General features: G+C 27.2%; 2 protein-coding genes, 1 long non-coding RNA gene and 1 pseudogene across 6 annotated transcripts in view; 2 read left to right on the top strand and 2 right to left on the bottom strand.

Moving 5' to 3' along the window:
* Positions 1 to 20,079, top strand: part of LOC149877183 (uncharacterized) — a 288,845-nt gene that overhangs the window by 48,313 nt on the left and 220,453 nt on the right. The window lies entirely within an intron of this gene.
* LOC149877186 (uncharacterized) lies at positions 1,379 to 2,936 on the bottom strand (annotated as a pseudogene).
* Positions 3,638 to 20,067, top strand: LOC149877187 (uncharacterized). 4 transcript variants are annotated; one of them, XR_016448025.1, is made up of 4 exons: positions 3,638 to 4,816; positions 19,490 to 19,570; positions 19,692 to 19,751; positions 19,847 to 20,067. It is a non-coding gene; the product is annotated as an uncharacterized LOC149877187 (long non-coding RNA). The 4 variants fall into 4 exon arrangements; XR_016448027.1 differs by lacking the exon at positions 3,638 to 4,816 and having other exon boundaries at positions 19,489 to 19,570; positions 19,650 to 19,751; positions 19,847 to 19,891; XR_016448026.1 differs by lacking the exon at positions 3,638 to 4,816 and having other exon boundaries at positions 19,489 to 19,570; positions 19,650 to 19,751; positions 19,836 to 19,875.
* Positions 14,792 to 16,732, bottom strand: LOC149877188 (uncharacterized). The gene has a single exon (XM_090074003.1). It carries the CDS (start codon positions 16,724 to 16,726, stop codon positions 14,792 to 14,794), a length of 1,935 nt encoding a protein of 644 aa, XP_089930129.1. The 5' UTR covers positions 16,727 to 16,732.

Here is a 20,079-nt window from a genome sequence, read left to right on the forward strand (position 1 = left end):
TTACATCATAATGACCCACCCAAAAATATATATATATATATATATATATATATATATATATATATATATATATATATGTACACACACAATATATATATATATATATATATATATATATATATATATATATATATATATATATATATACATTGTTATTATCTTTTCTTTGTTGTTGTTATGCTATAATTTTGTTATCATCTTTATATATATATATATATATATATATATATATATATATATATATATATATATATATATATATATATATTCACACACACAAATATATATATATATATATATATATATATATATATATATATATATATGTACACACACAAATATATATATATATATATATATATATATATATATATATATATATATACATTGTTATTATCTTTTCTTTGTTGTTGTTATGCTATAATTTTGTTATCATCTTATATATATATATATATATATATATATATATATATATATATATATATATATATATATATATATACATATGTATATATATATATATATTTATATATATATATATATATATATATATATATATATATATATATATATATATATATATATATATATATATATATATATTAGGGTGTTCCAAAAAAATGACTTTTTTGAATTTCAATTAACATTGCTTTTCATAAGGTGCCCCAACCCTGATATTACTAATAAATTTTTTTTTTTTTTTCATGATTAGATCACTACATGACTTCCCTCAATGGCTCCAAAGGTCATTTTTTGCCCCTTTTTTTGCCCATATTTCGGACTAACTGAGGGGAGTGTTACCATTATCCAAATTGATTTTTCTTTCTTTTTTTTTGTTGTTTTGTCTTTTTAAAAGAAGTTAAAATATAATGTTAAGCTTAATTTTTTTTTTAATTGAACAATGAAGATCAAAAAATTCAAAAAAAGAGGCATTTTTAAGCTTTTTTGCACTATATTAGTGTTCTGCTTGTTAACAAGATACTTTACTTATTAAGATACTTATATTTATGTAATAAAGTCATATTTATGGTTAGTTTCTTTAGTAATTAGTTGTCAAACATAGTTTATGTTTATAAATTTACTTTGTAAACAAAGAATTTTTTACATAATCAGATTTTTTTTTAATTGCTCTTTCACCCTTAATTTGTTTGATACAAGGAAGGTACTTTGTCTTTTATCCTCATTGTGCGATTTATTGATCAGCTCCTATTAGACAATATTTAAAAGTAATGAGCATGTGAAATAAATTGGGATTTTTTACATAAACAGTAAGTACCAAACATAAAAGATAGATACCTGAACTAGTTTTATAGCCCTATCACTACAGTCATTTACTACTTCAAGATTATTCACAAACTGTTGGAATTCTAGGTAATAGTCATTTAGATCCCATGTCTTCCTTGAACTGTACCTGCAGCCAGCTATCAGAAATGTCTTCAATTTTTATTTTGTTTAACACAATGGAATTTTGATCAATTCAGTTCCATACACCTTTAAGCTTCTTAAACAATGGATTATCTGGGCCATTTGTTTTACTGCTAGGATAAATGTTCCAGCAGTTCATAATATGCCTTTCATAGATGTGATGCCTACATGCTAGGAGAAGTAGAGGTCTATCAAGCTCTGCAGCTAATCTAATGCACACACCCTTTTTATTACCAGTATTTACAGAAGTTGTATCAAAAACACATCCTTGTAATTTATCAAAAATATCAAATTGATGAAGAAGTTTTATGATTGTATTCTTCTGTGTTTATTCTGTACAAGAGTTCAAATGAGGAATCCCAAGAAGCTCACTCTGTCCATCTATTCTGATGGAAACGGCCAGTCAGTCAAGTTGATGTTCTATTCCGTTTGTAAACTCTTTAACTAGTTTTCCATCAAAATGGAGAATAATTGGTAATGATGAAGATTTAACAAGTTCAGTAATGTGTTTTTTAATCTTTTCTCCTTCTTTAGTTACAACTTCCTCTGCAACTGTAAACGCAGTTGAAGAAGATATTGCAAAATTAGTGAATCCTGAATTTGCAATAACACTTGCCACTATTGCAGTGTGTTGTCTAACTGAAAGTCCCTCACCTATTGCTGTGAGAGCTGTTTTTTTTAAAATACTTTTTGGTAACAAAACAACAAAGGTAGATTGTTCTTTTTTTATATCTGCTACATATTCACAGTCAGAATTATTATCACTACTTGAAGAGTTTTCTAAACTATATAGATTTTTACTATTGTTTAGTTTAATTTCAATGTTTAACATGGAACACAATTTTTTGTGGGATCTCTTAATAGTGTACGTAAACCTTTTATCATTTGTTCCTATTCTTCCCACCCTATTTCCAAGTTGGTCCAAGATAAACGCAATATCTTCATTTTTGGCTTTGGATGTCCTTCTCCTGTCTTTCATAATATCTTCAATTAGTTCTTCTTCTTTTTTTAATAATCCAAAGTATTTTAATATTTCTTCAAAAAATTCCTCATTCCTTTTTGTATCTGTTGGGTTGTTCCTTTTGCTATTCTTCTTTAACTTGTAATAGTTGTTCACCATTTTATCAATCTTCTTTAAAATGCAAAATTTATTCAATGCTTAAAATAAAGATAAAAATAAATTTGTGGATAAATTTTGAATTTATAATATACCTGATATTTTCTAAGATTATAATAGGGAATCCTGCAAGATTCCATGGCCTTACCATTTTAGACATTACACAACAGTTAGCTTGTGGAGGGCATCTGAGCTCAAATGAATTTATTTCGAAATGACAGCTAGTTAAAACCGTTTTCTTTACTTTGGGATTTAAGTTTCTTAGATATAGGAAGTATTGCAAAACCTCTATGCCAGTAGGAAGTTTACAACATGAAAGATTTTCTCTAACTTTCTTTACTAGAAATACTTCAGCCTTATTTTGAGTAAGCTTCAACTTCTTTCTTGGAGGCATTTTACTATTAAGTAACATTTTTTAAGTTAATTAGTTATTTAAAAAATAAATGATGACCAAAATATAAAATAAGTTAAAAATTAAATTACATACACAAGGTAAAATGTAATTGCTCACAAAATGAAGCAAACATATGTGTATTTAAAATTTAACAAAAAACACATTAAAATGGTACATAGGACAAAGATTGTGAAATATTGTAAAATAAATCAATATTTTTGAATTTTTTGATCTTCCATTTTCAAGTAAAAAAAAAAAATTAAGCTTAACATTATATTTTAACTTCTTTCAAAAAGATAAAACAACAAAAAAAAAAGAAAGAAAAATCAATTTGGATAATGGTAACACTCCCCTCAGTTAGTCCGAAATATGGGCAAAAAAGGGGCAAAAAAAGACCTTTGGACCCATTGAGGGAAGTCATGTAGTGATCAAATCATGAAAAAAAAAAAATTTATTAGTAGTATCAAGGTTGGGGCACCTTATGAAAAGCAATATTAGTTAAAATTCAAAAAAGTCATTTTTTTGGAACACCTTAATATATATATATATATATATATATATATATATATATATATATATATATATATATATATATATATATATTATATATATATATATATATATATATATATATACACATATATATATATACACATATATATATATATAAAAATAATAACAAAATAATAGCATAACAACAACAAAGAAAAGATAATAACCATATATTGTTATTATCTTTATTTTTGTTGTTGTTTTTGCTGTTATTAATTATCTTTGTTTTAATTATTATATGCTCCTTCATTATAACTTGTCATTAAAATAATCTTATCAAATTTAAGTTAGTTTTAAACTCATTTTAAGTGATCTTGGTTGTAATACTGTGTATTCTCTGTCTGTTTCATCCTGATTTGCCTATATAAAAAACTCAACACAATTTTATAGTTGCATATCGAGCAGGTGGTGATAATTTTTATTTTGGTTCAGCAATTAGTTTAACAAATATTAAATCATGTTTATAATAAAATTGCAAAATTTTCAGCTCCCTATGGGCAGATGAATATCGATGGTTTGCCTTTGTTTAAAAGTAGCAAAATATCATTTTGGCCAGTTTTGTGTCTTTTGCAAGGTTTTAATTTTAAAAAACATGTGTGATTTAAGTCTGTTAAGAATCACATTTAGTATCACACCTAGATAAAATAAATGCATTGCAATTTTAGATGACAGAATTCTCAAGTATCTATTGTTACAAGTTGATGATGGTTTTTCGTTTAACCCTTGCTTCACTTGTTATAATTTAATTTGTTGAAATCTATACTAAGTCTATTTTCTTACATTATTACTAACAAAATTAATATGCTTATTTCATACATAGTTTTATATGAGGTAGTAATTGAAATATTTAACTTATTTAGGTTAATTTTACTTGTGTCTTGTGTAATTTTCTTTCCTAATAATAACAATTTTATAACAACATTGTCTGTATTTATGCATTCAATAGCTGCCGATTGGAGAAATTACATTTAGTAAATGTAATTGGCATAGAAATGATTCCCATAAATGCTTAATAAATTGTTTTTGATTTCGTATTTTATTTGCATTAGATTTTTGAGACTTTTGGTATTTTTAGTATATATATGTACACTACAATGTAGTCATGAATTTAAGTAAAAGGTTGTAGTTTATAACTTTTAAGGTTGTAATTTATTGATACTTGTATTATATTCATTAAATTATTTTGTCAATGGTCACTCTCCTCATTTTTTGAATGCACTATAACTATATGTGTATATATATGTATGTATATGCAATAAAATGCACATTAACCTATTGTTAAAATAAACAGTTTCATTAATTTTTTCTTTTTAATTTTAGTTTTCAGGGTCTTCATTGACATTCAATCGATGTTCATCTGGTTAGAGATGCTGGGCCATTGGCCGTTTTGACATTGGGCCGTGATCAATTGCCGGCATCGCGCCGCTTTGGCAAGCGGAACTGGGCCAGTATTGGGCCTCTAACGGGAGGCTGTCTGGGTTCTTACTATCCGTTCGAACAATTAACCTTGTATAGTTTGCTTAATTATTGCTTTAGTTTGCTATAATTATTCGCTCTGTTTGCTTTTATCTACCGACGCATATTTGTTCAACAAAATATTGAAGTTGTGAAAAAATAAGTATATATATATACATATTTTGGGCATGTCCTGAGACGTTGCAGACATCTCCTAGACACGCCCCTGACATTGGGCCGTAATCAATTGCCGGTATCGCGCAGCTGTCGCAAGCGGAACTGGGCCAGCATTAGTCTTCTAACGGGAGGCTGTCTGTGTAGACTTCTGTTTTAGTTCTCCCTCTATATATATATGTATATATTATATATATATATATATATATATATATATATATATATATATATATATATATATATATATATATTGTGAGGAGGGAGAACTAAAGTAAACAAGATGATTCACCAACTCTTTACATAAATAAATGATAAAGCAAAAAGAATTAAGTTAAAATCAACAACTGAGAAAAGACGTAAACGCGAAGACTGGTAATTGGTAAAGCAATAATAAGGAAAGTCAAAACAACGATCGGGGAAAGACCTATACACGATGATTCATCAATCTATCACGTAAGTAGACGATAAAACGGAAAGAAGAAAAGTTAAACACAACTGAGAAAAGACGTTAACATGAAGACTCATTAACTTGCCATATAAATAAATGAAAAGATATCGCAACAGGAAAACAAGCAAAAATTATAAATGCTCAAAAAAGTGAGTTTTAAAGAATTGGAGTAGAATTAGAGTTAGTTGAGAGAATTAGAGATAAAGAGATCGTCTCATTAGAAGAAGAGATTTAAAAAAGAATATTAAGAGAAAATGAGTTTTTAAGAGATTTAAAAGAGGATTTTAAAGAAGAGAAAGAATTTTGTGATAAGAAGAGTATTTTGATGAATAAGCAGTTTAATAAGCAGTTGAATAAAAGAAGGAAAGAAGAAGATTTTAATATTAATAGCTGGAGAATAACCAAAAGATTTACTGAAAGAAGAGACATTTGTAATAAAAGATATAAAAGAAAGAGGAGTAATTGAAATAAACAGTATTGAACACTGCAAGAAGCGTAAGAGAATATTATTTGTATTTGTTATTATATAAAAGTTATAAGAGTAAGAGTGCTACCATTACACATTAATAGAACATTTGTTGAGTTTTATTATATTATAGAATATACTAAGGACGGCAATTATAAGTTTAGCCCTGTTAGATTAAAGCTTGCCCATTCCTAACCAAACTCGCCCTTACCTAACCAAGTACTCCCCAGACCACTAACTTTGTTCCCAACCTCCATATACTTAAGGTGGTAGTATGGTCAAAAATATCAAATTTTTTCATTTTTTGAAAATAACTTTTCTTGGAACTTTCATTCATGCTGAAAATGATAGAATTATTTATTTTCCAATATAATTTATATAAACCCTTCTATTTTTCATTTTAAAAAAAGTACTATGAAGTATTGCTCCTTAGCAACGGCATAGCAACAAGGTAAACATCATCTATTGATTCTTATTGAACTGCCTTAAGCAAGTATTTTCTATTGTAAGTTTTTAGAAAATACTAAGTAATATTTGGCTTCTTTTTTGCCTTAATAATTACAAAACCAGCATTTATATATGCTGATATCACTTTATTTTTGTCATGTTTGTAAAGTGACTTAAAAGCAAATGGTATCTGTTTCAGTTATTGATGTTGAATATAGAGTATAATCATTTATTATTGTTTTTTAAATTATTTAATTTAGATTAAAATAGATATATTATTTCTAATTGTTCAATGTGAAAACTGATGTTTTGAGGAGAAGAAAAATTGTTGCCTCCAGAGTGTTTAAAAAAAGAAAAAGCACTTCTAGAAAATCAAGTTTACTAATTTTTTCCCAAAATGAAGATACTTTTGTGAGTAAAGTATTGCCATAAATTGAGAGAAATGCTTTAAACATTTAACCTAACTTTACAACACCAACCAGCAATGTTATTGCCAATAATGAAGCTAGTCCACAGCCTTAATGTAATAATGAGTCTAGCTATGTTTTAGTTGATCTTGATAATATTGTACAAACTCTTACCTTAGTTGGAACATGACTTGACTATGAGAGCAAGTCTATCAACATGAATATAGATCATAAAAATAAAAATGGTTTAAGTTCTTTGTTGCTGTTGAGTTGCATTGAGTGTTTATTGAGTACATAGTTCTATACCAGTAAAAAAGTTTCAAGTAAAATTTCTGAAAAATTTTTTGATATAAATCTACATTCAGTAATTGCAATGCCTGAAATTGGAAAAGAACAGTGCATTAGAAAAGCTATATGGTTTTTTAAACTTACCACCTCCACTTCAAAAGCCATATTTAATGATGTTTAAAATAAAATATAGCTGTCATACAAATATATTGCAACACAATCGATAATCAATGCAGCTCCTGAATTTAAAAAAAGAGATGATATTGAAATTTCAGATATTACTGTTTCTTGTGATAAATGGCAGAAACGAGGACATAACTCTTTAAATGGTATAGTAGCTGTTATTGTAGTCGATACAAGAAATTTCAATGAAGGATTAGCTGGTATGCTAAATGTTTATTTAGAGCTTGATATTAATCCTGGTAAAAACTGTAGTACACTTTGCAATCAAAGAGGTCAAAAAATTATAAATATAGCATAAAAATCTACTGATGAAGTAAAGGAATGTCGGAAACAAATTAGGACAAAACGAAAAAGTTATAGTTATAGAAAAAAGTTTTTGAAAAAGTTATAGTGATCAAGATGAAGAAAGAGAAGGAATAGCTTATGGTTCTTAAAGTTTTTAGAGTTTTATTTTATTTCAATCTCCCAGTTGATATAGCTATTTAATTTAAAAAGTTGAATTTGGTAATCAAAGTTTTGGTTTTAAAAATACTTTTTTTTAATTCAAAATTTTTCTATTTTTCTTAACAAGGATATCAAATTCTACAAGGAACTTAAAAAAATTAAATAAAACTCATGAAAAACTTAGTTTGCTACTGCTAATACATTGGGGATTGATTAAAAATCTTTAGAAATAAAATGAGAGCTTATTTGATTTTTAATTTGTTTTTTTAATGTTAATTGTATTAAATTGCTGATTTCTCAGAATGGGATTTTTTAGCACGGTGCGATAAATAACTTGAGAACTACTTGTTATGATGCTTTAAAATTTTGTACAGTTATAATAACATATATGATGAACTCACTGAAGCAGTATATTTTTTTAACATTACTTTTTTGCAGAGTTATGGGCTCCAAAAGGGGGCTGTTTTGGGGTAATTTTTGACCCATTAGTTGTATATGCTGTATCTCCTTGGTTCTTTAAGCTAACTTTATAATTTTGCTTCCATGAGTTCTTTGATATATTATAAGTAAACAGTAAAAGTTTGAGTTTTGTAGCATCTACCATTGTCTCAATATTTATCGCAGCGCTTTTTGACTTTTTTAGGTCTTGGGACCCAAAAAATGGGTCCAAATGTGAAATTTTGATTTTTTTTTTTTTTTTTAAATGTGTTATGCAGTTTTTTAATATTATCTGAAAAAATCAATATTTTTTGGTTGAAATAAACGATTTTAGAATTTTGACCATACTACCACCTTAATCCAAACAAACCTTAACCCAAACCTTTTTTTTCCCCTTACCTTCGTTAGCTAAACTAAATATTAAACTAAACGTTAAACAAAAACTAAAATAAATTAATAAAAAGATTAAAAACGCCACCCTCACAATATATAATATATAATATATTATATATAATATATATATATATATATATATATATATATATATATATATATATAATATATATATATATATATATATATATATATATATATTATATGCAATATATATAGGGGAACCTGTTGTACCTCTGACCACTTTTTGTTTCCGGGTGTTTTTTTTCTTGACTGTTGAATCAATTTATACCATTGAAAGTTTATGTTATTCTTTTATATTTTGCGCAAAAACTATACTTTTGACTTTTTTCTCATTCAACCAAAAAGTATCATTTTTGAGCGTTTTTAAAAAATTACTCAAATGGTCAATGGTACAACATGTACGTTGTACCTTTAACCGAGGTGTGTTGTTCCTTTGACCGTAATGTTATTAATAAGTTCTCATGAATTATTTGGACTTTTAATAAGTAATCATGACATATTACAGCTTTGCTATATGTTATAAAGAAATTTCTGGCCAACCACATGTCAATAAAAGCTTATATAAAACCATTTTGTAAGAAATTAAAGACATTGCCGCAGCAAGTTATAACCAAAAAACATTTTTTGATGGTCTAAAGTAAAATTTTGTTTCTTGTCACTTTTAGATTACTATCCCAAGTAAAACGTTTTGTTGTTATTCAATTTATTAATTTTGTTTTGAAAAATAACTACTAACTGCAGCATTACATAAGTCTCCCTTAGTTTGGATTTTTTGATAGATCTTGTTTTGTATCTAGTCTTGTACGAAGGGCCATTCATTGTCCATGTGCTTAGGGCCGTGTTTTAAAGTAACATCTACGGTCATAATCCTTATGATTTTGTTTTTTGTAGTAAATAAAAGAAAATGACATCAATTATCAATACTATTTCGATTTATTCACATTTTTTTGAGTTGGATGCTGTTTACATGGGACGGTTAGGGTTAAGATTGGAAACTTCAAATGTGATTGAATTGTACAAAATGTTTTTAATTAAGTTGTTACTATCTTTTAGATAATTTAAGAGCAAAAATATATTTCTATAACTTGCTATACTAGCTGGTGACCTAAGTACAATTAGAAATGAACTCATTATACCTAAGGTTATCGATTTTAAAACCCTTTTACTTGGCGGAGTTTTATATTTTAAGTAATTATGACGATATCAATAGGAAGTAATTTGTATGATATGATCATACAAAAAATCTGACCCTAAGTAGATTAATATCTCCTAAATAGGTTTTTAACTTAGAAACCTCTTAAAACCCAACCAAAACTATTTTTAGTTGTCAGATTCATTTAGATTTGACCATAATGCTTTTTAGAGGAAATCTTTTAATGCAGACAATGAAAAATACGAAATTAAAATATATTATATTAAATAACATTACTGTACAGTAAAAGATGTCAGATCAATATCAAACATAAGATACTGACGTCTAGATGATCCATGACCAACACTTGGTGGTGGAACTTTCATTATAATATCTTCAAGTTCAACATCATAAATATTGTCATCTTCTCTTATAAATTTATTGTCTCCTGATTTCTTAAGATACTTAACTTTGTAAACTAAACCAACAACTTCAATAACTTCTGCCACATAATGTCTAGAGTATTTCTTTTCACTTAACTTGACAAGTAAGAAATTTCCTGAAACAATTTCACTATTTTCTGATTCATTGTCAAGTATATTTATTCCAAAATCAATTTCGTCAAAACTTTCATTATTTAAACTTGTGTCAGAATGTTGATTAAAAATAATCTGTTTTGCCATGGATTTTATTTGTCTTGAAAAAGGTTTTTGACAATGTTCATTATTAGATTTTGAATGTAAAATAACTTTTATTTCAGGTGTATCAGTTAAAATGCGTGATTTTCCCTGACGCCTTTTTGAAATAGCTGCCTTTCTTAATTTGGCTTTTGGGTGAGGTCGTATTATTTCAAGTGAAACAATTTCCAATGTTGATGGTAAATTGCCAGGAGTGGTTTCAACCTCATTGCTATTATTAAAAATGCAAGTTTCAGTATCCACTATTGGCCTATCAGTAACAGTTGCAGCTAAGAAGTCAATTTCAGTAAAAATATTTTCATTAAAGAGAAAAAACCCAGTACATTTAAAACTGTTAACAATATTATTCGGTACAAAAGCATGAGGATAAGCTTGACCAACAAGGTAAGATATATCATAAATTGTAACTGGTTTACCAGCATTTCCTGGTGATATCATCCAATTATTCATGGCATTATTATAAAATATTTTAAATGGACCAAAAACACCACGATCAAGGGGTTGCATTTTGTGGGTTGTGTGAGGATGAAATTTTATTAAAATTATGCCCGATCTTTTAGCTAATTCAATATTAGAAAGGTTAACATGACTTTCATGGTTATCCATTAATAAAAGAACTGGTTTTTCTACCGAAGGTTGTACATTACTAATAAAATGCTCAAGAAATTGCAGAAAAATGACTTCATTTGACCATCCAGATTTATTAGCTGCTCCTACACTTCCAGGAGGAGCACCATTCAACATGTAGTCCTTAAATTTTGCACGCGGAAATACAAGTAATGGTGGAATGCTACTTCCAGTAGCATTAGTGGCTGCAATCATTGTTACATTATTGCCTCATTCTGCACTAGTCATACTTCCTATTTGCTTTTTGCCCTTTGGGGATAGGATTTTTGGTGGTACATGAACTGTGGTAATTCCTGTTTCATCACAATTCTAAATGTTTGATGGCTCAAAATGATAACGTTCTAAAACATTTTTATAATTTTTAAACACAATTCTTACAGTTTCTTTATTGAATGCAGAAGATCTACCAAGACTTGTTGGCTGCGGTTTACGTAGGGATAACTTTTCATTATATCTTTTCCGAAAATCTCGTAGCCATTGTTCACCAGCACATTTATTCTTTATCCATGAAGTTTCAATTTTTTTATGGTTTGCTAAAGCATACTCATATGCAAAGAATCTGATTTGCTTTAGTGTAAGCCCATAATGCATATTTGCAGCATCTGCCAAGTATTTTACCAAAATTAATTCTTCTTTTGTTGAGAATATTTTTTTTGGTTTCTTATGTGAATATGAATACTGGGTTCTTCCAGATTTTTTAAACTGCTTTAACTGATATATCAAAGTTGATTTTTTAATGTTGCAATGTCTTGGTGCTTTACTTAGACTCATTTTTTGTTGAAGAACAAAATTCACTGCATCAAACATATCCTTCTCGCAAATCTTCTTACGAAAAACACCAACCTTACTCCTTGGCATTTATAGATTAAAACATATTAACAGAAATGATTATATATTTATTTGCTCTTACTTCCTTATTGCTGTACAGAAATCAAGTACAACTATATAATCAACTTAGTTATCAAGTTGCTACAGCTGCCAACTAACTTAATTATCAAAACTGATTATCAAGCATTATAAGTACATAAAAATATACATTCCAATAATGTAGGTATGTTACATGAAATTTTATAATTGATCAAATATTAGATTGTTATATATCATTGGAAAGAGCTTTATTACAGTATTTTAAAAATGAAAAAATTATCAAAATCCAACTATTTGACAAAAAGTTATAACGTTTTAAACACCGATTTTTTGATATATGGATTTGTTGAAGAAACTGTGGTCAAAAAAATACTTTTCTCAACTAAAATTAATATAAATTTGTCAACTATTTTTTAAACGCCTATAACTTGGTATCAAAAGTTAGGTATAAGAGTAGGCTACAATTCCTTTTGGTTTCTAGCCACCGGGCGTATATGGGAGGCTAGAGGGGGTACCAGACCAACACCTACACCGCCAATAAATGCAAATTTTATTTATAAAAAAGTTTTTTTTTGGTAAAATAGTTGATTTTCATATTATTTTTTAGAAGTAGTTATTATTTGCTTCCAGACCACTGCCAAATATGAGACTAAGGGTGGGTGTAAGGGTGTCAGTGGGTGTAAAGGTGTTAACACACCCTAAAATGAAAAAATCTTTTCTACAAAATTTTTTTTCTTTATTAAAAAAAAAATTAGTATCAAATACAAAAACTTTATTTTACTGCTACTAGCGATACACACATTGATTCAGTGAAATACGGGGTGTGTACCACCACGTCCCTCCAACCTAAAAATAAAATCAAATTTTTATATGCAATTTAGAAAAAGATTTAAATTACTTTTATTTAAAATAAAATAAAATAACATTAACAAAATTAAAAGATGCATCAGAGGATCCATTCTCTCTATAAAAATAGCGTTTAAATCCCCCTTCCCAATCTAAAAATAATATTTTTATATTAAATTATTTTGAACTAAACTAATTATTAATTTTTGTCTTGGCTTTTAGTAAATGATTAAAATTCTAAATTCCATCAATGAAAAAATCAATTAATGAAACAAAATAATAATCATTTTTAACGATAGACACGACGAGAACGTAAGCCAGAGCCGTCTATTAAAAAAATTGCAAGTCACACCACTTGCTGTAATTAACTTTTATATATTTTATATATATTATTTTCTTATATATATATATGTATATATATATATATATATATATATATATATATATATATATATATATATATATATATATATTATAATACTTAAATCACATAAGTAATGGGTAATTCCGCATCAAATCACCCAAAATTTAGAAAATTTTGAACCATGGGTCCTCTAATTTTTTAAAAACTTCTTTGGCTGTTGCATCTTAAGAAGAAAAGTTAACACATAAAATTTCAGCTAAAAATGTTGAGCGGTTGACAAGATACTGCAATTTTAATATTGACCTGGTTTCCCAAAATGACCCGGTTTTCATAACATTCTGAAAAAACATTTTTCTTAAAAAAATAAGAAATATAAATGGCAAAAATATGAAAATAAACATGTATAATGTTTTTTTGATGCTGAATTCAATAAAAGTACTTAAAATGCTCAAATATAAAAGGAACATGCTTAAAAGTTAATAAAACAACTAGTTTCTATAAACCAACTTTGGGGCCCAATATCTCAAAACATCCCCGTCAAATTTTTCTTTTTTTTGCTGTTATTATTTTCAGCTGCTTATAATCTTACTAGGCACAAAAAATCTAACTGGAAAAACAACTGAAACATATGGAACTTTAATTTCAAAGATGTATTACTTTTTCAAGAAATTTTTTTAAAAAACTTGCAAATAGAATTCTGTAAAATATTATATTTAGTTTATAAACTCCTTAAAAAAAAAAAAACAATTTTGTTATATTTAAGGAAGTCTTTATTATATGATAACTTAGTTATTTGATCTTAACAACTGAAAAAAACATCCTGTTTTGTTTTTATATAAAAACTGAATAACTGTGATATTGATGTGCATTTGTTTTCAAAATTTTGACAACTATATTTTGTAAAACTTTATAATAACTAGTTTATAAAAAGTTCAGTTATAAAACAACATTTGTTGGTAAATTTTATTTAAATTTTAATAAATTAACAACTTCGTATATATATATATATATATATATATATATATATATATATATATATATATATATATATATATATATGTATATATATATATATGTAGATTGTATATAAATATATCTAAAGAGACAACTACTGTTTTATTCCCAACACCCACTTCCTAAAAACTATCTGTTCCACAAGCTTGCTCTAGTTCCGGTAAAATATTAACAGCAAAAAAAAAAAAATTTGACAGGGGTGTTTTGAGATATTGGGCCCCAAAGTTGGTTTATAGAAACTAGTTGTTTTTATTAACTTTTAAACATGTTCCTTTTATATTTGAGCATTTTAAGTACTTTTATTGAATTCAGCATCAAAAAAACATTATACATGTTTATTTTCATATATTTGCCATTTTTATTCAGGTCAATAATAAAATTGCAGTATCTTGTCAACCGCTCAACATTTTTATCTAAAATTTTACATGTAATATTTTTTTATAATTAGGAATAATGTGTCAAAATATAATACAAAAGGAAGACACATGGTTCGATGGACTGGGTGATTTGATGTGGAATTACCCTAATATTAATATTGGTTTCTACTATTACATAAATAACATTAAACCACATAATAAAACAGCAAAATTATGAAAAAATCAAATCTCCTGCAATAATATCAGCAGCAAGCTGGATTTTTTTTATGAGATGGTCAACAGCTTCTGAATCAGATTCATCCTTTTTCCAGTAAGAAATGGTATAAATTCTGTCTTCTTTTCTCTTACTTACTTTTTCTACTCGCCCATCATACATGACAGATTTGTTATTATCTGTATCAAACCATTTATGACAGAGTTCTCTCCCAACAATTCTTTCATGCATTACGTCATACAAGTCATCAAGTTGTTTAATAGATAAGTGCTTATATAAATTTTTCATATCATTAAAAGATAGAACACGCAGCTCTCGCTCCAGCTTTCTTTTTTCTTTTTCATCCATTTTTTGTCTTTTGCATGTCTGTCTTTTTGAAATCTCTGCTCGTAATGCAGTGTGTTTCAGTCGATTGTTTATTCTTTTTTTACGAGCTGCTTGAATTGACCACTTAACTATATTTTCCCTAGATATTTGGTCAAGACTTTCTAAGTAATCTATAGTTCTATTCTTTTTTGATCTTATTTTGCAAGATATATAACAAACTGTTGCATTTGGAGATCTTCCTTTAGCTTCACTAAACATACCCATTAACTCTTCACTATCTATGTTGTGAAGTTTTTTAAGTGTCTCTGTAATAGAAAGTGAGAAATATCGCTCATATTGATGGTTCAAAACATCTTCCACCGCAATAAGACAAGCCAAAATCATGTTGATAACCTGCTCATTGATGGAGCATAAATTTTTGACAAGTTCTAAAACATTTGATTTAAGGGGATTTTCGAAAAAATCCTTTTTACTGTTTATCAGTGCACCTGGATTAGATTTGCAATTTTTAATTGTTTTCAAAACATTTTTAACTACTTGGATACCTGCAATATGATCAAAACTTGCTTTTTCAGCTGATACATAAAATTTTTTTATCCAGGGTCCAGTAAGAAGTTTTCCAAATATTGCTAGCACACACATTTGTTTTATGGCAGTTGTATTACAAAATGCTGATCGCAGAACTGTTTGTAAAGTGCCACACTTTACTGTTCCAATGGTCAGAAATTGCTTAAAAGCATTGTAGTGTTTCATAAAGATGAAACAATTACGGAAGAGTATATGAAGACGATTGCCACGATATCTTGGGATTGTACCTCGTGGCAATTTGTTATTGTCTAAAAAATTTACGAATCCTGCCGGATCACCTTTGCCATCTTTAAATCTCATTTTGTTCATTGCCAAAACAATTTTAACTGCCATACAGTCGTGTCCAAATAATAGGCAACTTTCCTTTTCCAAAGACTGTAATGCTGATCGACATGAAATAGCTATTGTATCAAGCGGGTGCAAATGACAGTACAGCTCATTCAAATACTTACCCCAGGTTGCACAAACTTTGGTAATGGTAAGATGATTTGCTGCAACTCTGTCTGTCATTGTGTTCGATATATTTGAAATAATTGACTTACGACATTCATCAAAGGAAAGTGAGAAATAATCTGAATAAGCTAAAGCCATATGATCCACTGCATTACATATGTGATTTTGGTAATCATCAGATGTACCTCCAGGTAATTGGTCAAGGGCAATGACTTGACATTTATTCTTTGAAGTCAAGTGGATGTTGTTGATATGGACACCCTCTTGCGTTGTTGCATCAAACCCAAGAGTTAGATTATTATTATTGAAAGCCCATTCTGCTGCTTGCAATTCAGATATACTGCCTAGTTCACGAGCCATTTGCTCAACTGTAATACGCTGAGGAATATGTAAAAATTTAACACCTAAATATTGTGCAATTTTCTGCAATAAGAATGGAATGTTACATGTTGGGACATTAGACAACAACATGCTGTAAATAATCATTCTTGTTTGTAATACATGAGCCTTATTGCCTTCTGATGTATCTGAAAGTGCAATATTGTCCTCCTCCATCTGGATCATATCATTTTCTAATTTAGATAATGCCATTTTGTTTTCCCTTATGACATTATTATGTTTGAGATTCATTTGTCTTAACTTTTCTTTTTCTTTAACTTTTTTTGCCTTTCTTGTTATTATAAGGTTGCGAATACGTCTACTGTAATAATATGTTTGTAACTTTTGTTTTAAGTCTCTAACTTCTGCTCTTAAACCTTTTATAATATCTTCTTTTCTTTTGACACTTTGCCTTAAAACTTTCAATTGATATGGTGTGCTCTTTATTTTAGCTTTTAATGAAGCTATCTTATTTAAAATAAATAAGCTATCTTATTTTGGTATTCAAAAGAAGAGCTAGCTAACTTTGAAGACAAATGAGACAGCCTATTCTTTAATTTTATTTTCTTTGGAGTTAATTCTTCTCTTGAACTGTGCCTACTTTGTAAATTTTTAATTTGACCTTGTGAACATAAAGATTCACTATTTATTAAAGATAACATAGTAATGTTTTCCAATGATGACACAACTGAAGAAGTTGATACAAGGTTTATGCTACTAGAATTAGCTTGCAATGAATTGGTCAATAGTGGTTTTTGGAATGCATAGGTCTCATTACAAAATGCAATAAAATGTTTAGAGTCTCTTTTAAAGTTGTAAACCCATTTCTTTGCTTTATTAACAAGGGTCTGAATATCATTTTTGCTAATGCTGAAGCCAAAATACTCTTTGACTTGTTTGACAGTTTCAATAAACGACTCACTGTTTAAAGTATAACAAAAAAGTATATGCCCTACCCAACACTGATTGTTTGTTTTGCAAGGTAATGTGAAGTTAGCAAACAAAAACTTTTTAAACTTGCCACGAAATATATGAAAATTTCTTTTTGGGCCCATATTATCTTTAAAATTATACCAACTTAGTCAATTGGGTAAATACTATGCAATAGGAGAAACACTATAATAAGAAAATATAAATAGATAAAAGAAAAAGTAAGTGCAAACAATAGCATAAATATATATATATATATATATATATATATATATATATATATATATATATATATATATATATATATATATATATATATATATATGTATATATATATATATATGTATATATATATATATATGTATATATATATATATACATATATATATATATATAAAGATGATAACAAAGTAATGGCATAACAAAAACAAAGAAAAGATAATAACAATATATATATATTGTTATTATGTTTATTTTTGTTATTGTTTTTGCTGTTATTAATTTATCTTTGTTTTTATTATTATATGTTCCTTTTTTATTACTTGTCATTAAATTAATCTTATTTAATTTAAGTTAGTTTTAAACTCATTTTAAGTGACCTTGGTTGTAATCTATTGTCATTTACATTATAATTATGAACTGACTTTGTCAATCATCACTTTTCTCATTTTAGCAATTCAATATAAGAGTGAACCATCCAAAATAAATCTTTATATATTTTTCTATCTTAACTTCAGGATAATGTATTGTTCCTGTTACATATATAGTTAGAGTTATTTTAAAAAGCTTGAAACAAATATTTAATGAAGATATCAGTTGTGAAATATTTAATCTACAAAACTCATTTGGTGAGATAACTGTTACCCCCTCATACATATCTACAAAAGACAATTTTCCTGCTATAAGTGAAAAAGTTGTAGATAATAATGATTCAGTTTTTGGAACTGTTGTTATTATATTTTCAGATAACAATGTTATTGTTTAAACTGAACTAGGTCATATTTAAATTTTAGTTATAATAATGATGATGAAATATTCTCATCAGATTTGACTACCCTATTAGCTGATTGGGCTGTTCAGTTTAGTGTTAATCTGACTGCTTTGTCATCTTTACTGTGTATTCTCTGTCTGTTTCATCTTGATTTGCCTATTTAAAAAACTCAACACAATTTTATAGTTGCATATCAAGCAGGTGGATATTATTTTTGGTGGTGGTGTTTAAAAGTAGCAAAATATCATTTTAGCCTGTTTTGTGTCTTTTGCAAGGTTTTAATTTTAAAAAACCTGTGTGATTCAAGTCTATTAAATCACATTTAGTATTACACTTAGATAAAGTTAAACACATTGCAATTTTAGATGACAGAATTCTCAAGTGTGTATTCAACAAGTTGATGATGGTTTTGTTGTTTCACCCTTACTTCACTTGTTATAATTTAATTTGTTGAAATCTGTTCTAAGTCTATTTTCTTACATTATTACTGACAAAATCAATATGTTTATTTCATACATAGTTTTATATAAGGTAGTAATTGAAATATTTAATTTATTTGGGTTAATTTTACTTTAGTCTTAAGTAATTTTCTTTATTATAATAACAATTTTATAACAACATTGTCTATATTTATGCATTCAATAGCTGCTGAATGGAAAAATTACATTTGGTAAATGTAATTGGCATAGAAATGATTCCCATAATTGTTTAATAAATTGTTTTTGATTTCATATTTTGTTTGCATTAGATTTTTGAGATACTTTTGGTATTTTTAGTATATATATGTACACTACAATGTAGTCATGAAGTTAAGTTAAAGATTGTAATTTATAACTTTTAAGGTTGTAATTTATTGATACTTAAATTATATTCATTAAATTATTTTGTAAATGGTCACTCTCCACATTTTTTGAATGCACTATAACTATATGTGTATATATATGTATGTATAGGCAATAAAATGCACATTAACCTATTGTTAAAATAAGCAGTTTCATTAATTTTTTCTTCTTAATTTTAGTTTTCAGGGTCTTTAATGACATTCAATCGATGTTCATCTGTCAGATGGATTCTTGCCAAAGTGAGTGAAGGAACACTTCATTGCACTGGTTAGTAGTAATATGCTTAGAATTTATACCTTCAGTTATTTTAAGTTATTTTTGTAAATGTTTATTTTTATTTTACTAGAATTTTAAGAATGAAATTTCTAAGAGATCCTGATTTTTACAGCTGTTAAAAAAGAGCTGGTTATTTCAGTGGAAAACTTGAAGAAGAAAAAGATTTTATTGGGTAAGAAGAAATCTTTATTTTTATTTAACATATATTTATTTGTATGTGTTCAATTGTTATATTTATAATTTTGTCAAGTTAAAGTTTGTATTTAGGTGCTGTAAAACTAAATCACTTAAACTCGTGAGCATCAAGTGAAGAGTTTAAGCGTTAGCTGAAGAGTATTTTCAGCTTTAAGGAGATCGAAATGGTGGAGGAAAGGCTTGAGAAGAACGAAAAAACTCGTTTTATAAATAGTACTATTTCAAACTTTCAATAATATCTGTATTATTTAAAATTACTTTTGTCAACTTGAACTGGAATAAATATCAAAAAATATTTACTTTCG

The sequence above is a fragment of the Hydra viridissima genome, unplaced genomic scaffold (assembly GCF_058129835.1).
Source record: "Hydra viridissima isolate aposymbiotic clone 2 unplaced genomic scaffold, HvirCarnegie_v1 scaffold_16, whole genome shotgun sequence".
Taxonomy (NCBI): domain Eukaryota; kingdom Metazoa; phylum Cnidaria; class Hydrozoa; order Anthoathecata; family Hydridae; genus Hydra; species Hydra viridissima.